Genomic DNA, 17,305 nt, shown 5'->3' on the forward strand with positions numbered 1-17,305 from the left:
AAACATGTATTTTACATTGGAATAATATTTCACAATATTAAGAGTTTTTACTGTATTTTAAATGAATGTATTTTACACTTGGTGAGCATAAGAGGTTTTTTTCTTTTTCTTAAAAGACATTTTACCAATCCAAAATTCTGAGCAAAATTCTTACTGTTAATTTTATCGTGTATACATGGAAATAAAAGCTTTTTTAAAATTAAATATTCATGGGCACAACATTAAATAATAATAACAATGAGAATGGCAGAATAAAAACCCTGAAGAACCCTAAAACAATTTTTCAAAATGGAACTATGACCTTGTGAAATGTTAAAAAAAAAAAGTATCTGAATTGATGGCACAATAACACATGCTTGCATCTCACTTCAGTGTCAAGCTAATATTAAGAGCTACTTCCTGTGCATGACTGAAAGCAACCAGAGGGTTAAGATCCTGAAAAATCAAGATGGCACACCAAGGAACTTCACGGTAATGTTTCTTGTCTGTAATTACGTTACAATATATTAACAAAATAAACAAGTGTAAACATTCATTTTGTTACTATATAACAGCATTAAATAACATGCACACAACAGGAAGGAGACCCTGTGTACATATCCACGCCTGACCTCAACACTGAGGAATCAGAGAGGAGTTCAGGGAGGTACGTATTTATCAAAGGCTAACCTTTGATTAGTAAATTTATTGACTTAATTAGTTTAATCTGCTCAGCAGGACAATGTTTAGGGTGGCTGCACCTCGAGTTGGATGGGACATCGGCCCAGCTCACTTCAGCGAGCTGTCACCAATGGCAGACACCCATGAATCGGGATTTTCAAGGAGAAACAGGAAAGTGGAATATTTCTGGATCCCCACTGATGAGGAATAAATGTAAAATGTCTAGTTTTAGATATATTGCCTAAACAACAAAACATTGGCTGTAAACATTTTGCTAAATCTCCTACTAGATTAAATTTGCCTAAATTTAATTTTGTAAATGTTTTAACCTACAAAATATACTTTAAATGTTGTGCTAACCACCAAAACAAATGGTACTGTATCCCGGTGGTAAAAAACTAAATAGATTCTGGTAAAATAGTTCTCTCTTCACTAGAAGAGATTTAGCACAATGAAAGGTAAAATTCTCAAGAGCATTTCTTACAAAAAATGTCAACAAACACTTTAGCTGATCAAGTTTTTCCTTTATTGTGAATTCCGCAATACTGGTGATGAATACAGCACTAAACAGCCTTACAATGTCATGATCTCAAGCCATTTCCTTTCTGACAACTGGATTGCAGTTAACATGTTGGCAAACGCAAATGTACAAGATTAACTTAGTCAAATACAGTTAAAACACCTGTCAATAAAAGGTTTTCTGAGAACCCCTTATTGTCAAGGGCAAAAGCCTTTCACCCTTTTTGTTTTTTTTTCTGGATTTTCCCCATTTTCTTTTACATTTAAGGACCCATTAAAAGGCAGGTTAAAATAATCAATCACTTTGATGTTTAAGATTGGAATAATTTGCAGCAGATCAGTGGGACCTGAAGGGCAACATTACTACTGCCATTAAACAGAGAATACATTTCAGTTACCTTGTCAGAACACACCGCAGACAACATTAATGAAGTAAGGCTGGGGCAGCAGAGGCATTAAGTTGACACTAATAGCTTGATTTCTGCATCTTCAATGGAAAGCTGAGATACGTATTAGGTAGTGTGTTGTGCAAAATCAAACTACGCAGATGTTCTGGATCTTAATTTATGACTAAAACTTTAGACATCAGAAGCCTGCACTAAATAACGCTTATTCAGTAGGAGGTAGAAATGGAAACTTACAGTTTTACGGATGTTTAAATCATGCACGAGGGTTGAAGGATATTGCAACCGACCCAGAATAACACTAATAAAAGCGTCTACAGCGTAACCTACAAAGGCCATTCAACCAGGATCTCACGATTCATTTGAATCAATCCCCAAGACAGACTGTAAACAAATCATTGCTTCTATATAACAGTTTCACTTCCGCTGAGACGCTGAAAGGTTTTCTGCCCTGTGTCATGTGAAACAAAAACAAACATGTAAGAAATATTTGGCTACCACTTTTTCTACTGAAAAAGCATAGTGGTTCTGAAACTAAAGCAGATAACAAGCCTGACATTGGTTATGATGCGAGAAAACATTAGAAACGTTATGATAAGGGTATTACTACTACTCATTTAATTGAGCCTAGCAGCAGTGTACTGTAATTGGCTGAGTGTGAGCTACTGCAAATAGTGCAGGAAACAAAGAAGACAGCAAGTCATGTAGCAGGAAATTAAATGTGTACTAGAAGACTAGTCTGGTTCCTCAGTCAGCTTCCTCCTCAGACTCCTCTTCCTCAGCCGTCTCAAGCCAAGTCAGCCACTGGTTCACCTGAAAAGAAAGATTAAACACCTGTAAATGTACATACTTGTACTCAAAAGGGTAAAAACCTTTCCATTTAAGAACACCGAGAACTACAGTGGTTAAACTTACCTGGAATAAAGCTTTTCCTTTTCCAGGAAATTCTTGGGAAATGTCTTCTTTCCATGCTAGGAAACCTTCCTCCTCAATGATCTCCATGTCATAAAAGTTGACAAAGTAGCGAAGCAACATGCCTAAATTACCAAAAAATAAAACCCAGAGCCTCAATCCTCGAGTAAAAAAAAAAATGTCATGGTTTAATTGATTCAGAAAATTGCAACAGGCACAGCAGGTTACAAAAATTAGTTTCTGTACCTTTTGGGAAAGCGTTGGCATTGCAGTGCACCTGCAGGGAGTACAGGGCGCTGACCTGCAGATCAGTGTGATCATGGAGGAACTTCTGCATGACTGGCTTGAAGAAGAGTAGCAGTTGCTTCTCCTCGTCCAGCTGCTCTTTAGAAGGGGAGGCCAGCTGCTCATCATCTTCGTTCACGCCAAGCTCAGCAAAGATATACTGCAAGAAGCTGTTAAATAGAAAAACAATAATGACGCCAATTATATCAATCTCACATATCTCCATTTAAGAATGCAGTGCACATTCAATGGGCTTTACCTGGTCATAAGTATGTTGATGAAGCCCTTGTCGGTGTGGAGTTTGGGAGAAATGTTGTCTTTGATCCACTTGTAGATGGCCTGAGGGGAGGGGTCTGCCTTGATCTGCTTCAACAGTTCCTTCTCCAGTTTCAGCAAGGGGAAAAGGAAATTTAAACCTTTCCCCTCAAGAACCTCCAGCATGCGGTCCTTATTCTGGTCAATTTCTGAGAAACAAAAATCTCTTAAATATATCTAGTTATATCTATATAACTAGATACTTATCTAGTTAAATACAGCACATGATCAAAATAAGTCCTATTTAATAGCAAAACATCAATATAGAAAAACAAGAGTTGTGTGTAGGAAGACATACCAGGAAGCATCTTCTGCATGTTGACCTTGCTCTGCTGGAAGAGATCTGTGAGCCACTCACGGTCCTTGAGCTTGGAAGCTTGCTGCAGGCATAGCAAGAAAAGAGGAAAGTGGTTGCCGTTCTCCAGTGGATGAGCCAGTTCTGCCACACTGACCAACTCGGCAATGACTGCCCGTGATGCAAACTGCGCTAGGTATGACTTCACCAGAGGAATGTCCACCTCAATCTTAGGGCACTGATCTAAGACATTCAGCAGAGCCTGATGACAAAAATCATAATTATGGAAATTAGATAATGAAAAACTAAATACAAATATTTGGACTGCTTAAGGGGAAAAAAAGCAAGGTGGCTTACCTGCATGAAGTTTTCTCCAGTGATGAAGCCCTCAGTACGCAGTGTATGGATAAGAGTGCTAGCCTGTTCCCGGTCTTCATCAGTCCTCTCCAGAGAACACAAGATGATCTTACTCAGCATCTCTGGCAAAAAGTGTTTGGGAGCTTTCATCTCTTTCACACCACTGACAGCTTCCTCCATGTTCTTACTGTTCAGATATTCAGTCACAATGCTCTCCTGTTGTAAACAAATTCAGTAAACCATTTGAAACTTGGAGCTTTGAACACAAAAGGGTAGTGCAACAAACAAAGACACGCACAGTCATTTTCAGCAGTTCCTCCTTAGCAGGTGCTGGTTTCTTAGTAGTCTTCTGAGGTTTCTCCTGGATCAGAGGTGGGTTGGTTTTCAGACCAAGTTGTGGAGGCTAAAAAGAGCACATGAACTTTGATTTTTTTCAATGCAAAGTCATTCCATGGAATCTAAATGAATTGACATGCGATATTAACCCCAACTAAAGAGTTCAACAAAGCGGAGATAATTTTCTACCTGTCCAAGTGGTGGAGTCTGTGTCCGTGGAGGCTGAGCACTGGGAGGAATCATGGTGGGAATCTGGGGCTGCAGTTTTGGCACTTGGTTTTTATTCATCAGGAATGACTGAGCAGGTCTAAGGCTGATCTGCAAGCATGGATCATGGGAAAAACATACAGAACATTATTACGCTAGTTACAAAGATTAAAATGCTTGATACTATTTTGACAATTCACACCCTCATATCTCATAATCGCAGTCAGCGGACTGGCTGGCAGTTTAAGATTGAGGGACAGAAGAAAAGCATAAGGAGGAGAGAAAGAACAGGAAGAAACAAAGAACAGACAAAGTATGAAAACTGCCATCCAGTGGAGTCCCTCAGAATAACGCGTCTTTTTATAATCACAGGGTGGAAGATGTTTTGGTTTTACTTAGTGTCTCTGGTTTACCTCGTCTGCACTGAGCTGCCCCTTCTTGAAGCGTGGAGGCATGTCCTTAGATTGAGCTTGCTGCTGGTTTGAATGGTTCTGGTTTTGGTTGTGAAAATGCTGATTCTGTCCCTAGGGATTTATAGATGTTTGGTAATCTCATAATGGTTTTTGAAAAGAAAAAAAAATATTGCTGTAAGAGCTGCAAAAACATTTATGCTTACCTGGTTAGACTTGATGAAAGGCTTCATACCCAAGTCAAACTGTGACTGTGGTTGGGAAGCCATGTGTCCACTGTGGCCATTGAAAAGAGGATTTGTACGATGACGTCCTAGGGTGGGGGAAAATCTGTCCTGGATCACACCTGGACCAGTCCCTATGCCACTACCTGCAAAAATAAATACGGTTAAGATGAACATGGCACATTTCTCAACAAACAAATACAATTGACAGGTGAAACTCACCTGGCATCTGACCAAACATATCGGCCAATCCCCCAAGAGTTTCTCTATCCAGTTTAATCCTGTTCGGCATGAAGGGGCCTTCTAGGAAGAAGTCCATTCTCATTCCCTGGTTCATGGGTGGAATGAAAACACCCAAATCCTTCAGAGAGGGAAAGATAAAGACTTGCAATAAACACTTTACAATTTTTTTTTTTGTAAAAGTAACAAAATAGAAAAACCCATGCTGACTCACCTTCACTGCATCTTGACGAATCTGGTTAATCGTCTTTGGTCCGTTGTCAATGAAAGCTTTGCGAGGAACCCAATTGTTCTCTCTTAGCTCCACGGTGTCCTGCAGTAGGAAACGAATCCTTGCAGGCAAATCCTTGTTGTTCATTAAGGATTGCATACGGCCAAAGTACTGATCCATTAAAGACTGCGGGAAAAGCAACAATGGATGAGAGATCATGCCCACAAATTACACTTACATAACTTAACGGCTGCATCATCCTCAAAACTGCTCCACAATAATTTTTTTTTTTTAATCTCAGTCTAAGATTCGTTTCATTCACAAAACAAGACTTAAAAGGCACTATGGGTACTTTCCAAAAAGCCACCATGACATTATTCCAGTCAGTCATGTCTGGTTCTTACAAATACAAAGCCAATTTCTAGCAAATGGAACCAATTTTAGACACAAGGAGAAATAAAGTACATCATTCAACGATAGGGTTGGGTATCTATAACCGGTTCCAAATTTTTAATAATAGGGTATTCGATAAGACATGTGCATTTTGATTCCGCTTAACGATTCCCACGTTCGCATTTTAATGTGATTTTAAACTATTTAAGTGCAGGAAGGCAAAGAACTTGCACACTGTTTGCGTGCAGCGCACACATCTGAAGCGCAAGCACAGAGAACAGTGGTCCCAATGCAGGTTCCAGACCCATGTCCATTCTCAACCCATATCCATTCTCGACCTGTTCCATGCATTTCCACAAAGGTTGCTCCGGGCCAGAATTGACTTCTCTTTCACATTTATCGACCAGTATGCACGAAATATGTCAGTATATCATCAAACACGGCCGTTTTTTTGTCTTAAGTGAACGTAAACAGATGAGAAAGAAAACATGTGTAACAGTATTTTTTAGATCTACGTGTGTGTTCAGTGTTAAAGAGACAGCCGTCTAATAAACGTGTTGCCTATCATTAATGTTAAATCAAAGAACAAAAGAAAATCATTAACTGACTGAATATCTTTCGTAAATTTAATTAGGATTAATCAATATTTTATTTATGAATAGAAAACTATAGTGTTTTTAAACTTTTGATTTCAATTTCTGTACCTGACATTTGCTCAGTTTTATTTATGCTATTGCTAATTAATTTGTTAAATGTTTGAAATTTATATTAGTCTAGTTGTTTTTTTTTCTGTGGTATTTTTTTTGATAAAAAACAATTGCTTTATGGTTGAAACTCATCCCTTACAATCTAACAAAACCACAAATCAACTCTCAACACTTATAAATGTGCACAACAATCATATTCCTTGGTGAAAAACATAAATTTGTACTTTAAACTTATGGTTACTGGTAACAAGATCATTAAAAATAAGAAAATGTGAAAGACGAATTGGTGTTTAAATATTTATCAATCAATGGTACCTTGGCTTTTTCATGGTCGAGTCTGGGCCCCACAGTCCTCATTATCTGACAGAGACACTCCAGATCCTCTCCCATGTCCTTGAGCTGGACCCTCTTCTTTTTCTCCAAAAGCTACAGATAGTAGAGAGTGCGAGTCATCAAAATCACTGAGCCACCACTAACCAAAGCACATAACGGAGTGGAACTAATAGACTGAAATGTTGAGTGGGATACACACTGTTTTGATGCACTTATGAAGGATAGATTCATGGATGAGGTCAAGTTTGCCGAGTTCTCCAATGAATTTGATATTGCCAAGCATCTTGATCTTGGCAATGGAACGCTGCTCCTCCTCCTCAGAGGTGAGAGGGTTGTCTTGTTTGTCGTAGACTAAGCGAAGAGACAGAGTTGAATTTTAAAAACCTGCAACACAGCATAATGTCTTGCAATAAAAAACACCTAGGATGTTGGGGGAGGGAGTGACTCACGGTCAACATTTTTGGTGCGGTTTTCAAATTCATCTTGAAGCTTGGTAATTAGAAGTCTTCTAAAAGTCTGCAGGCAAATACACAGTACGGTGCACTATTAGAAAAATGAAACTACAGGGGGCAATTAATTCGGTAACCAATGATTTATTTGGGAATTAATACATGTAGCTCTTTCAGATTCAACAACCCTTAATAAATGCGGTTATCCCATACAATTTATAATGGCATTCAGGTACTCACTGTGCTCTGCTTTTGTGATGACTGGATTTCAGGTGTTGGGCCATCAAAGTTTGGTGCATCCTCTGCCAAACGCAGACATAGCTGAGCATAGAGTGAGCTGTATTTGGGCTCTTCTAGGGCTTTGTCTACGATCTACAGGACAGAGGACAGAATTAGTATGTTACCATAGTAATTCTGTAATGCATGAAATTGATGTCGATATCTATAGGTTTAAGTCATTATCCTAACTTGTCTGGTATGACTTTGACAAAATGGTTTGTGTTTCAAACATATGAAATGCACTGTTGTTGCTTTAATGGTCAGAATCAGCATTAAAACATTCCTGAGAGCTGTGTTTTTAGGAGTGGCAAAGTAATTTAGCTAATGAATAATATTTGAACAGGTTTGTAAGATATATTCTAAATATTTATTTTAGTATAATTTATATAAATATAATTCCACCACAGTGAAAATCAATTGCATGAGTAAAAGCCATAACATACAGTCAAGTTTTCAGCCAGTAAGATTTTTTTTTTTTATTAAAGAAGAAATGTATTCAAGAAGGATGCCATAAATTACATCACAATAGGTGTTCTATTGAATTTTACATTCAAAGAATGCTGAAAAATGATCATGTTTACACACAAATATTATGCAGGACAACCGTTTTTAACAAATAATAAAAAGCACCAAATTAGTGTATTAGAATGATTTCTGAAGAATCATGTAACACTGACAACTGGAGTAACTGCTGCTGAAAATTCAGCTTTGCCATTACAAGAATAAAAAAATAATAATAATTTGAACAGTTAAACTGTAGGGATGCACCGATTTGACACTGGTATACTGGTATCGGGCCCAATACTGAGCTCCTATACTCGTACTCGTTAAAATGCCCCAATACCAAACGTCGATACCACACAGCATGTGATAAGTGCCATATTCAGACAAAGAAACACAGACAACAGAACAACAAAATTGAGTTATTAGAGAAAGGATGTCTACGAAGTATATGTATGCAAATATTAACGCCTGTATAGCTGATGTGTACGAGCTGATGAGCAAAGCACGCTGAGTGGATTGAGCACGCGGCGGCGCAGATGCATGAGCTTGCCGAGTGCATATACCTTTCTCACAGACATCACTGGAAAGTTTATAGTTCGGCTGGATGTGTCAAAAACAAGTAAAACAATGCACAAGTTACTTAACGGTGTGGGGGAGAAGCCAGAGATAACTTCTGTTGTGTGATCTTCGATGTTCACTCACTGAGCACACGCATCATTTGGATTGAAACTAAATCGTAAAAATAAGACCATTTATATGGGCATTCACTATAAACATTATTTATTTTCAATCGTAGGCATACACGACTTTCTGGTGAAAGTGAATCTAACAGCCTGTGTGAAATGCGCTAGGCTGTACTACTTTTTCCTCTCATTATGCGCCAGTACAAATACGTGCATGCGTTGCATGTGTTTTGCTTGCTTTAGTATTTCTGCATTACAGGAGTGGCTTTGGAATTTGAATCGCAGCACGTTTCAGATGAAAAAAATCTTTGAATCTTCACGACTTTTATTTCTGAAAATATCACAGTTAGGAGATTTATAACGAGTGGCTCCCCGCATATAGCAAAGCGCGTGATTACAGTACTAAGCCCCTGCAATGGAGCAGCTCTAATGCTATTAAATTAAAGATGTACATAGAGCAAAAAAATGAACAGTGAAAGTAACAAACTTTTTTTTTTTACATGGGCATAATTAAGTGGGAAAATAACCGAAGGATATACAGTCAAACCAAAAATTATTCAGAGACCAGATATAATTTAATTAATAATTTATGCTTTTATCCAAAGCGACTTGCAGTGCATTCAGGTTGCTCTTTTTTTTTTTTTTTTTACCAGTATGCGTGTTCCCTGGGAATTGAACCCACGACCTTTTGCGTTGCTAACACAATGCTCTACCACTGAACCACAGGAACACAGATATAATTTCAGATATTTTTTTACTAGTGGGTGCAGGACACTATAGTTCATTTATGTAAGTGAGGATAGCAAAATAAAGTAAACTGTGACAAATTATAAAATTCTTCATACAGTTGACTACCAGTTAAACTGATACAAATTTGGGACCAAAAATTATTCAGACCGAGTCTGGGAAAAAAAAATTGAAGTTCAGGTTTGCATGAACCTGGATGACAGCATGCCCAGGAGACTACAGGCTGTCATTAAGGCTAAGGGTTGCCCGACTAAGTATTGATAAGTTGTGTAAATACTGTCATACTAACAGCTGTCTGAATAAATTATTGTTTGACTATCTATTTGATAAATTAAGTTAACCAACTAACATTATACATTCTCTTTTGGTTTCTGTACCCAATTTGTAAAAAATGTACAAATGCAATAAAAATATCAGTATCGGTACTCGGTATCGGCAAGTACTGGAAAAATTGGTATCGGTGCATCCCTATTAAACTGTAATAATATTTCACAATATTATTGTTTTTACTAGTGTATTTTTTAATCAAATAAACAATAGCATTAGACACTTTTCAAAAGCATTAAATATTTTTAACATTGGTGTATTTTTTTATTTATTTTTTAAATGTACTTTTTGGTCATTCTACATAACATGTCTACCTGGTTTCTTACATTTATATGGTTAAATCAAATTCAGTATGAAACCTGGTGAAACTTTTAAACAGCCAGTAACCATCTTACCAGCAAGATGATTCCTTTGAGGACAAGTTTAGAGTCTACGCCCACATTGAGAAGCTCAAGGCATAGCTTGTCAAACTTTTCAGGGGTCAGTTTATTAAGTATGCTACAAGAGAGAAGCAAGAGCAAAGAATAAACATCTTGAACCAGTTAAAACAAAGACCACCGTTTACCACATGTAATTTGTGCTTATCTGAGCTTGAGAGCATCAGCTGACCCAACCACAAAAACATGCTCACAAGGCTCAGGGCACAATGAACAAAAGAGCTCAAAATCAGAGGCTTCTTTAAACTCTTTGAATTATTGAATCTCTGCTGAAGTGAATATTCATTCCCCTTAAGGACACTCACCCTCTCACTTTCCTAAATAATGCATCGTGATGTTCTTTTTCATTGGAGGAGTTGACATCTCGTTTAGTGCTTCGTGAAGGAACCCATCTCTGAACGCTAGGCCCTGGGGTTTTCCCCAGGTACTCGCTGAAGGGAAACAAAGAGATTAGAGTCTCCAAAGTATCTTACAAATCTGGACTGTTCTTGACTTTAACAAACCATACCTGTTACCGACAGTCTTGGGATAGTGCTGAGGTGCACCCCTACCTCCTCCTCCGCCCGAAGAAGCACTAGAATTATAGGAGCAATAGTAGATTAGACAACTTCAGAAAACCTTTCGCACAACAACCACAAGGCAATGCATAACAGGAGTTGTGGAAACCATTTTAAAAAGCAAAGCAACAGTAAAATGAATTGGTGGACCAGTTAATACACCTTATGACTTTATCTTTAACGTGGCAAGTACTCCAATATCTGAGTGACTCCATTTTAAGACACCCATCAAAAAGTTCCCCAATCTCGAAAAATTTTCAATCTTCAATTCAAAAATCCTTTTAAAAATTCAGGCAAATGCTTTACCCCTCGGTCATGAGTTAAGTTAAATCGATTGAACTGTCCACTTGCTCAAGGTGACTGGTGTGGCGTCAACGCAGATGATCGGGTCTAAAACGCAACTGAACCAGCGTGCAATAGAGAGAAATGCCAGTCAATATACAATGTTTATAGTGTTTCATCTGAAAGTAAGCCTATACACAGACAATCTTGACGTGAAAAGCTTCAACATTAGTAAAATCCCATTTAAACTGGGTGCCTCAAAATGAAGCCTTTTGCTGAATAAACAATGTAAAGATAGGCAATTTGTCGTTATATTTTAGGGTACATCTAAGCTATGTTTCTTCTATTGATGGATAACAAGTTAAGAAAAACTGGTAGCCAAGTCCTGGCCAATGTGTGTTCTTTAATCTCACCTGAAACGAGAAGCACCCCCTTCTGCAATCACACTCTCCACTTTGGCGGCTTGACAACGAAGAATCTTCAAAAGAATAATAATCAAAGGGCGGGGTGGGGAAATCCGAACTGCATTAAAGAGAAAGAAGAAAACACAAAGAAAGAAAGAGTCAATGAACCATGAGAAAACACAACTGCCATTCTCAGAAATGGCTGCGTACTACACACCCTGGAGTTACAAGTCTGATCAGATTTAACAATTTCCTCTTCCTCTAAAGATGAAAAGGCCTGCATCAGAGATCGAGATTAAATATGATCAAAAATAGTTTATAGCACGAATCTATTTGGTCGGAATCAAATTATGTATCCCCTTTCATAACAAAAGAGGCCAAACCTTTAGCTTGCTAACACAGTAACGAGGCTAACAAAGAAAAAACGAGCAAACACTAGTTAACGTCTTTTAGTTGTCTTTATTTCGAAAGCCTGAAAGACGACCAAAACACCTAATAGCAATAAAGTAAACAGACAAAGCTCAACATTTCCACTAATATTATAGCTTTTGCGTAATAGCCAGCAAGCATGCTGTGTTGGGTCATGTAACGTTAATATTTCCACGCTTCAGGACACAGAGAGAAGCCAAAATAGACAGTAATCTATCCAACGACTGACATAACGTTATCGATATTTTACATAAACAGCAATGCAAGCAGAAACACCCTCAGGTGTTTGTTCTATAACGACGCCATTTTCTGCATTCACGAACTCATAACAGCAGCCATTTTATCTTAGGTTAAATACAAGAAAAAAAACCTACCTTTACTAAGGCAACCTCAGTTTTGATTTTGGTTTTGTTCTTCTAAAAGAGAAAAAAGGATGGATATAAAAAAAAGATATGTTTTTGAGAGTATTGAGACGTTAACCGGTCAGACACGATAGCAGCTCACTGTGGTGGGTGAGAAATGGTGTGCGCGAGCTTCCTCCTGGCTGACTGCTTGACGTCACACATTTTAAAACTTGATTTGTATTTGTCAGGACTCTTCGTTGGCAGTAATTTTCCTTTATTATGAGACGAACCACATTGGCTACGGATATAATGGTCTCCTACAATTTTATTTATTTATTTATTTTTAATTTGCAATTCTAATTTTAGATTCATAAATTTGATGATAAACAAAACGGTTGATCATAAACTCTCAAGTTTAGATCTGGACAATGACGCTGCATCCAATGCAACCAGTCAATATGGATGTTAGTGTAGGCCTTCACTGATATGATTGTATTTTAGAATATAATATATTTTGGACTCTATAAGTCTTTTCTGATTTCCTCTGATGAACTTTGAAAATAAATAAATAAATAAATCTACGCTAGTCATTTCGGTTACTTATGTTTTTACAAATATGTGGAGCACAAAATGAATGAAAGATAGACAATCAATCAATCAATCATAGTATATAAAGCATAGTATATGCAGGCTAGTCCATACTTCCATATGGCAGTCATTTCGAGCTTCATGGATATGTGAAATTCTTTTAGAGGACCTGTTTGAATTACGCAAACTGATATAAATAATCTGATACAAATATGATCAATCTAATAAATGCATATAGTTTTGCATAGTTCCATTATAGTGCTGTTGATATTTTGTGAAGTTATTGTCACAGAGCAAAGTGCAATGTTTCCTGAGGCTGCCACTAAAATGATGAAAGGTTCATGTTGAAATCTTCTGAGAATCTGGAATTCTGCGAAATATTGTTAAATTAGGAAGTTGTTCTTATGCCTTAGAAACAGGTTTAAATGAACATAAGTCATTTCAGATTTCCAGTTTCTTCAAGACAAGCACAGTGAGAGACAGGGTGACTGAAGCACGAGTTAACACATTAGGCTATTTTCTCCTCTCAATATTCAAAAACAGCTACAACATATTGCATTATTGGAATTAACAGGGCAGTTTTTTTTAGCTAACCATAAGTGGTTTTTAAGTTACATGACAACTTTCCTTCAAGAAAGACAAGAAAAGGAGTGCAGAATAAACTCCTCCAATGACAAAAGTGAGGAAGAATTTGACATTAGTAACCATGAAAATGGCATGGAATTGAATGAGTTTTGACTGCAGAAGAGAGAAAAGGGAGTTGGATAATGAAGGCTTGAGTAGGTGAGTGTTCAGTGTATTCAATTCAAGACAGATTTGTCTCTACAGAGAGAACAAGGCCAGTAGTATCAAGCAAATGGGGAAGCTTATATCACAAAGTGTGACTGAAAACCTGAAGATAAGAAACAGTGGACCAAGTGTGTCTGATCATGTGCGCTTAGACAGAATTGCCCACAGGCTTGTTATTGGCAACAAAGGGAGGTGCAAATACCCTGGCTGTGATGGAATTGTTGGATCAAGGGCAGCAATTACATCTTTGCATCACATAAAAAAGGAACTGCTTCCCGGAGTTTAGCAAGATGTGGGTGGGACTAATGACATGGTCACATTCTTATAAACGGATTGTGACATGCACACAGAGTATCATTTCTTTAGGAAATATGAAACGAAAAGGGGAATCATAGATATTATGTTCCTTCATACTTTAATTGGTAAATGCATTGCAGATAATAAAATACAGTAGATATATATAGGCCTACCTATTATTTAATATTGCAAAGTTCTTTAAATATCCATAAACTCACAATGAAATAATCTTTTGGATGTTTCTGAATAAAATAAAAAAAGAGACAAATGCAAGTCAAGTCAAAGCATTTTAGCACAAAATTAAATTTGTTGGTTAACTGAATTTTAGTGCTTTTACAAACAATATTATATAAGTATAAAGTAAATATAAAATACACATTTTTGTTTCACTCAATTTGAGTGTCTTGGAGGTCAAAGGACGTAGAAAAACATTTAGAAGTGTATATGGAAGAAAAATTGATATATTTTAAGAGAAACCTTTTTCTTTCTTTTTTTCTTTTTTCTTTTGTGGTCCGAAGTTTTTGTGCCATAAATCAAATGAATAAAATCGTTATCCTAATATCCCATCAAACATACAATTAACATAATCCATACATGGTTAAATTGCACTTCTGACTTTAGCCACTAAATGGCAGTAGAGACCTTGTAAATATCCTTTCAAACAAAAAACAAAACAAAACCAAAGCCCAAAATACAGTTGCTTCCAAAAGCTGATCTATGAACAGTTAATTTGCACATATAAAGCTTTAATAATTAAACTGCAGGTTATATAAATCTGCCTTGAATGAATAGTTGTATGCTCTTTCAATCTCATTGTATTCTTGTAAGATTTTTTTTACTTTCATCATTAGCTACTACAGTAGTTTCTTCCATTAATTGTATTTATGTAATCCACCTGACCTCAAGGTTCATTAATTGCAGGAGTCAAACATTTGTTTAGTATACATTCATATTAGGGATGCACGATATATCGGCCACCATATCGGTATCGGTCAAAATTTTCATATCGGTGCATCCCTAATTCATATTCTATAAGTGAGTCCTACTGTAAATCATCCATGCACACAACACAACCACTATCCATTGATCTTGAAAGTTTAATCTTGTAAACTGAAGTCCCACAAGACCTAATCTTACAAATCCTTGCACATTGAGATTATTTCATTTTCTTTTGACTCAAGGTGAAATACAATTCAGTAAAATAATTAACTTATGTGATACAATGCAGACTAGATCTTCTAGACTTCCATTCATATATTACATACAGCACATATTTTTCTGCAGCACAAAGAACATATTTCAATTTAGTATTTGAAATTAACAGCATGTAACCATTATCATGCGAGCCATTGAAGGTCAGACATGAAGTGACTACAGAGGATCAAATAAATATGCCTGCCACTTTTACAGATTAACCAATAATGCAATGTCATCTATTTATTCCTTTTACTGGACTGTAAAAATTTCCATTAGCGCTGTACATATTGAAATGACATATTTCTAGGTGGCAGCTTGGGGGAACTGTTTTATTACAAATTTTAATGGCCCCCTTTGACCTCACCTAAAGATGGAGATAGGATATAAAGGCCATCAAAGTAGTAGCAGCAAATATTCAAAAAAATCTCCATACACTCTCCATACAAGTTTTTTGTGCATTTTTCTTTTTTTTCTACTTGTTACTTTGCAATTTTTGTTAGAAAATTTTTATTTATTCAGGTTTTTTAAAGTATCTAATATTTTGATATTTAGTTTCCATGATCTAAATATTCTTAAAAATGTAAAGTTTGTTGCCATTTGGAAGTGTGTCTTCTTGCATTATTATGCTGATATATTATGATTATATATTCAGTGGCATAAAATGGTCTTTAAAATGACAATAATATCACTTATCGCAATTATTTCTGGGGCAATATATCGCACAACAAATAGCTGTTATAGTGACAGGCCTACCTGAAATCCTGGACACAGTTACTATTGTACATATTGACTCTAAACAAATGTTTGTGCAAGTGTGAACTTTAATACAGTGTGAAAATGTTAAGCTGCCCCATAGAGTACACTCATCTCTCACGGTGCACTGCGTTCCCTTGCTGTTCCTTTATAATTTGCCCTGTTCTCTTTCCTGAGAAAGCAAATTCTTTAATCAGTATTTCAAAGGCCCATAAGCCAGTACCAAACATACCACAAACAAGTTTCTGAAATTGGGAATGGCTGCTCTCTGAAGAGATTGTTTCCACACAATCAAAGAACGTGCATTCATCATGGGAACATGGAGATTCTTGCACATTACCTCTAGTTTAAAACAATATGTTCATGAGGTCCCTGATGCAATAATGTTCAAAGTCAAATCTAGTGTCTCAGGTGTCCCTCACAGTATGACTTTGCATTGTGTTTGTACTGCAGGCCCATTGAACTACGAAGGAGACACAGTGACAAAAATAAATTTGCTTTGGTAACAGCCACTTGATTTCTTGTTTACATCCCATTGCTGTTTTGTCCTTCAACTGCGACATGATTTAGAAGTAATGATGTAAACTAAAGACACCTTATTTGTTTTCAGATGTGCTAACTCAAGCACTTACATAGGAAAATGCATTCAGTGTAACATACAGTGCCTTGCGAAAGTATTCATACCCCATTCATTTTTTCACATTTTGTTATGTTGCTGCCTTATGTTAAATTGCTTTAAATGACCTTTTTTCCACATCAATCTTCACTCCATACACCATACTGACAAAGCAAAAACTGAATTGTCACAACTTCGTAAATTTATTAAAAATAAAAAAACTGAAATAAGTACATTGCATAAGTACTACTACTACTACTAACTAAATATTTAGCTGAAGCACCTTTACAGTCTCACGACTTTTTGTTTAATGCGACAAGCTTTGATCATCATCATTTGGCAATTATCTGCCATTCTTCTCCTCACCTCTTCACCTCTCAAGCTCTGTCAGCTTGGATGGGAGCAAATGCACATTTTCAAGTTTCTCCAGAATTATTTGATTGGGTTCAAGCTCATGCTCTGGCTGGGTTGTCTATAGTTGTCTATAAGCCACTCTTGCTGTGTGCTTAGGTTCATTGTCCTGTTGGAAGGTGAACCCTCTGCCCAGTCTGAGGTTCTGAATGCTCTGGACTGGGTTAACTCAATATTTTGGTGCATTGAGCTTATCTTCTACTACGACGAGTCCCTCGGTCCCTGCCACTGAAAAACAGCCCCACAGCATGAGGCTGCTACCAGCACACTTTACTTTTGGGGTGGTACTCTTCAGGTGATGAGCAGTGCCTGGTTTCCGTTAAACATGATACTTGGAATTGAGGTTCATCAGACCAGAGACTCTTGTTTCTCAGAGTCTGATAGTCCTTTAGGTGTTTTTATGC

The 17,305-nt window shown here is 37.0% G+C and overlaps 1 protein-coding gene and 1 long non-coding RNA gene across 4 annotated transcripts; one reads left to right on the top strand and one right to left on the bottom strand.

Moving 5' to 3' along the window:
- The first annotated feature begins 405 nt into the window (after positions 1 to 405).
- On the top strand, positions 406 to 2,298 carry LOC107569653 (uncharacterized). Of its 2 annotated transcripts, none has more exons than XR_001606929.1 (3): positions 406 to 471; positions 555 to 646; positions 715 to 2,298. It is a non-coding gene; the product is annotated as an uncharacterized lncRNA (long non-coding RNA). The 2 variants fall into 2 exon arrangements; XR_001606928.1 differs by having other exon boundaries at positions 432 to 471; positions 579 to 646.
- LOC107569652 (eukaryotic translation initiation factor 4 gamma 2-like) lies at positions 1,429 to 12,479 on the bottom strand. Of its 2 annotated transcripts, XM_016255773.1 has the most exons (22): positions 12,281 to 12,479; positions 11,487 to 11,595; positions 11,098 to 11,192; positions 10,743 to 10,808; positions 10,540 to 10,665; positions 10,193 to 10,295; positions 7,498 to 7,629; positions 7,258 to 7,324; positions 7,008 to 7,159; positions 6,791 to 6,901; positions 5,379 to 5,561; positions 5,147 to 5,285; positions 4,907 to 5,070; positions 4,704 to 4,814; positions 4,273 to 4,401; positions 4,046 to 4,150; positions 3,748 to 3,963; positions 3,394 to 3,652; positions 3,040 to 3,244; positions 2,742 to 2,950; positions 2,499 to 2,620; positions 1,429 to 2,396 (listed from the first exon to the last, which is right to left on the bottom strand). In XM_016255773.1, exons 3-22 carry the CDS (start codon positions 11,106 to 11,108, stop codon positions 2,331 to 2,333), a joined length of 2,676 nt encoding a protein of 891 aa, XP_016111259.1. In that variant the 5' UTR covers positions 11,109 to 11,192; positions 11,487 to 11,595; positions 12,281 to 12,479; the 3' UTR covers positions 1,429 to 2,330. The 2 variants fall into 2 exon arrangements, with proteins under 2 accessions (XP_016111259.1, XP_016111260.1); XM_016255774.1 differs by lacking the exons at positions 10,743 to 10,808; positions 11,098 to 11,192; positions 12,281 to 12,479 and having other exon boundaries at positions 11,487 to 11,592.
- Between the last annotated feature and the right edge of the window lie 4,826 nt (positions 12,480 to 17,305).

The sequence above is a fragment of the Sinocyclocheilus grahami genome, unplaced genomic scaffold, assembly GCF_001515645.1.
Source record: "Sinocyclocheilus grahami isolate Dianchi unplaced genomic scaffold, SAMN03320097.WGS_v1.1 scaffold1368.1, whole genome shotgun sequence".
NCBI classification, from domain to species: Eukaryota; Metazoa; Chordata; class Actinopteri; order Cypriniformes; family Cyprinidae; genus Sinocyclocheilus; species Sinocyclocheilus grahami.

Excerpts from the sequence above, each read along its gene's own strand:
- LOC107569652 (XM_016255773.1), bottom strand. Across the intron at positions 5,071-5,146 it reads TATGTTTGGTCAGATGCCAG|GTAGTGGCATAGGGACTGGT; the intron begins GTGAGTTTCACC and ends TTATTTTTGCAG. Across the intron at positions 3,964-4,045 it reads AGGAACTGCTGAAAATGACT|GAGAGCATTGTGACTGAATA; the intron begins GTGCGTGTCTTT and ends TGTTTACAACAG.